Source organism: Echinococcus granulosus, assembly GCF_000524195.1.
Source record: "Echinococcus granulosus chromosome Unknown EG_S00037, whole genome shotgun sequence".
NCBI classification, from domain to species: domain Eukaryota; kingdom Metazoa; phylum Platyhelminthes; class Cestoda; order Cyclophyllidea; family Taeniidae; genus Echinococcus; species Echinococcus granulosus.
Genome location: NW_020170417.1, coordinates 495750 through 496953, shown reverse-complemented (window position 1 = coordinate 496953; position 1204 = coordinate 495750). Strand labels below are relative to the sequence as shown.

The 1204-nt window shown below is 40.3% G+C and overlaps 1 protein-coding gene across 1 annotated transcript in view; it reads left to right on the top strand. All coding sequences in view use genetic code 11, as the record gives it.

Annotated features, from left to right (window-relative positions):
- Window positions 1–1179, top strand: part of EGR_05253 (hypothetical protein) — a gene marked incomplete at both ends in the record, with an annotated part of 1904 nt that extends 725 nt beyond the window's left edge. Inside the window, 2 exons of the mRNA XM_024494502.1 lie at window positions 159–249; window positions 1063–1179. Coding sequence (XP_024351123.1) covers window positions 159–249; window positions 1063–1179 — 208 coding nt within the window. The remainder of the gene's footprint in view (window positions 1–158; window positions 250–1062) is intronic.
- Between the last annotated feature and the right edge of the window lie 25 nt (window positions 1180–1204).

Here is a 1204-nt window from a genome sequence, read left to right as displayed (position 1 = left end):
TTTACCCAATTATCTACACAAATGTAAGTAAATTGACAATCGAACTGTGAATGGATTGAAAGTGGTTTAAACCAAAGGGGTTTCTACTAGGCACGTGTCACAGCTCCAAGGTAAGCAACCCTAGATGGACTAGTTATAAAATCATATTTTATTACAAGATTGTACTTTGTCGGTTGTTCTGATTACAAGCAGAAAATCCAGTTTTCCATAAAGACTGATTTTGCAAGTTTTAAATGCAATCATTATACTGTAATTGTATGATTAATGTAACCGTGTTGCCATGAAAATGACTGCTGAAAAGTGACTACATCAAGCCAAAAATAAAAGCGATGGAGACGAAGCACCACAAGTCTTCAAAAATATATAGCAAAATCTACAGTTTTTCATCGAAAAGCGTGTTATTAAGATAGAGAGGGGTTAAGCGCCTCCTTACGTGGTCCGACCCGTAGTCAGGCGAAGTGCAGAGGCGTAAGTTCACACATACTCTGCCGCAGAGTTTAAGAACCTGCAAAAGCAGTTCAAATGAGAGCGCCATTTTGTGGGAATCGCTATTTATTGGAAGTGCAACCAAAAATACGACGACCAAATCTGTGATTCGCCAACGAGTTTTGCGTTTTATAACAGGAAAAATTGTCCCTCAGCGTCCATCTGCGGTTTAGGGATTAATCAAAATTGTAAGACTTTGTGTCTTTGCAAGTCAAGAAGTGCACAAACTTTGCTGCCAAGTAAGTTTAATATTATCAGGTGCTCTGCTTGTAGCACAGGGACTGAAGTCGAAACAGATAGGCGAAGCAGCACGGCCACAGTCAATAAACGATTTCATCCCCGCTCAAATGCAAGGTGTTTTAACAATTGCATCTGCTTGATTAATTTGTGCGCTGACATTGATGTCGAGAAGGGCATTCAGCTGGGCTTACATATTATTAATTTGAGTGCATGTACATTTTGTGCTTCCTCCTTAACTAGGTATCCTTGGGTCACAGCACCACATGTGCGCTTGTGCCATTCCTTGTCTACTACCTCTGAGGAAATTGCTGGCGTTTTTCAGATCCAAATTACAAGGCTCATACAGGGTCGCATTTATGCGTCCACACAACTGCTTCTGTTGAATTCTCTGGAAAGCCAACATTTAGTCTTCATCAAACACCAGTCCACTTAAACGCAGAATGCGATGAATAGAATAAATGCAAGCTTCATGTCATTT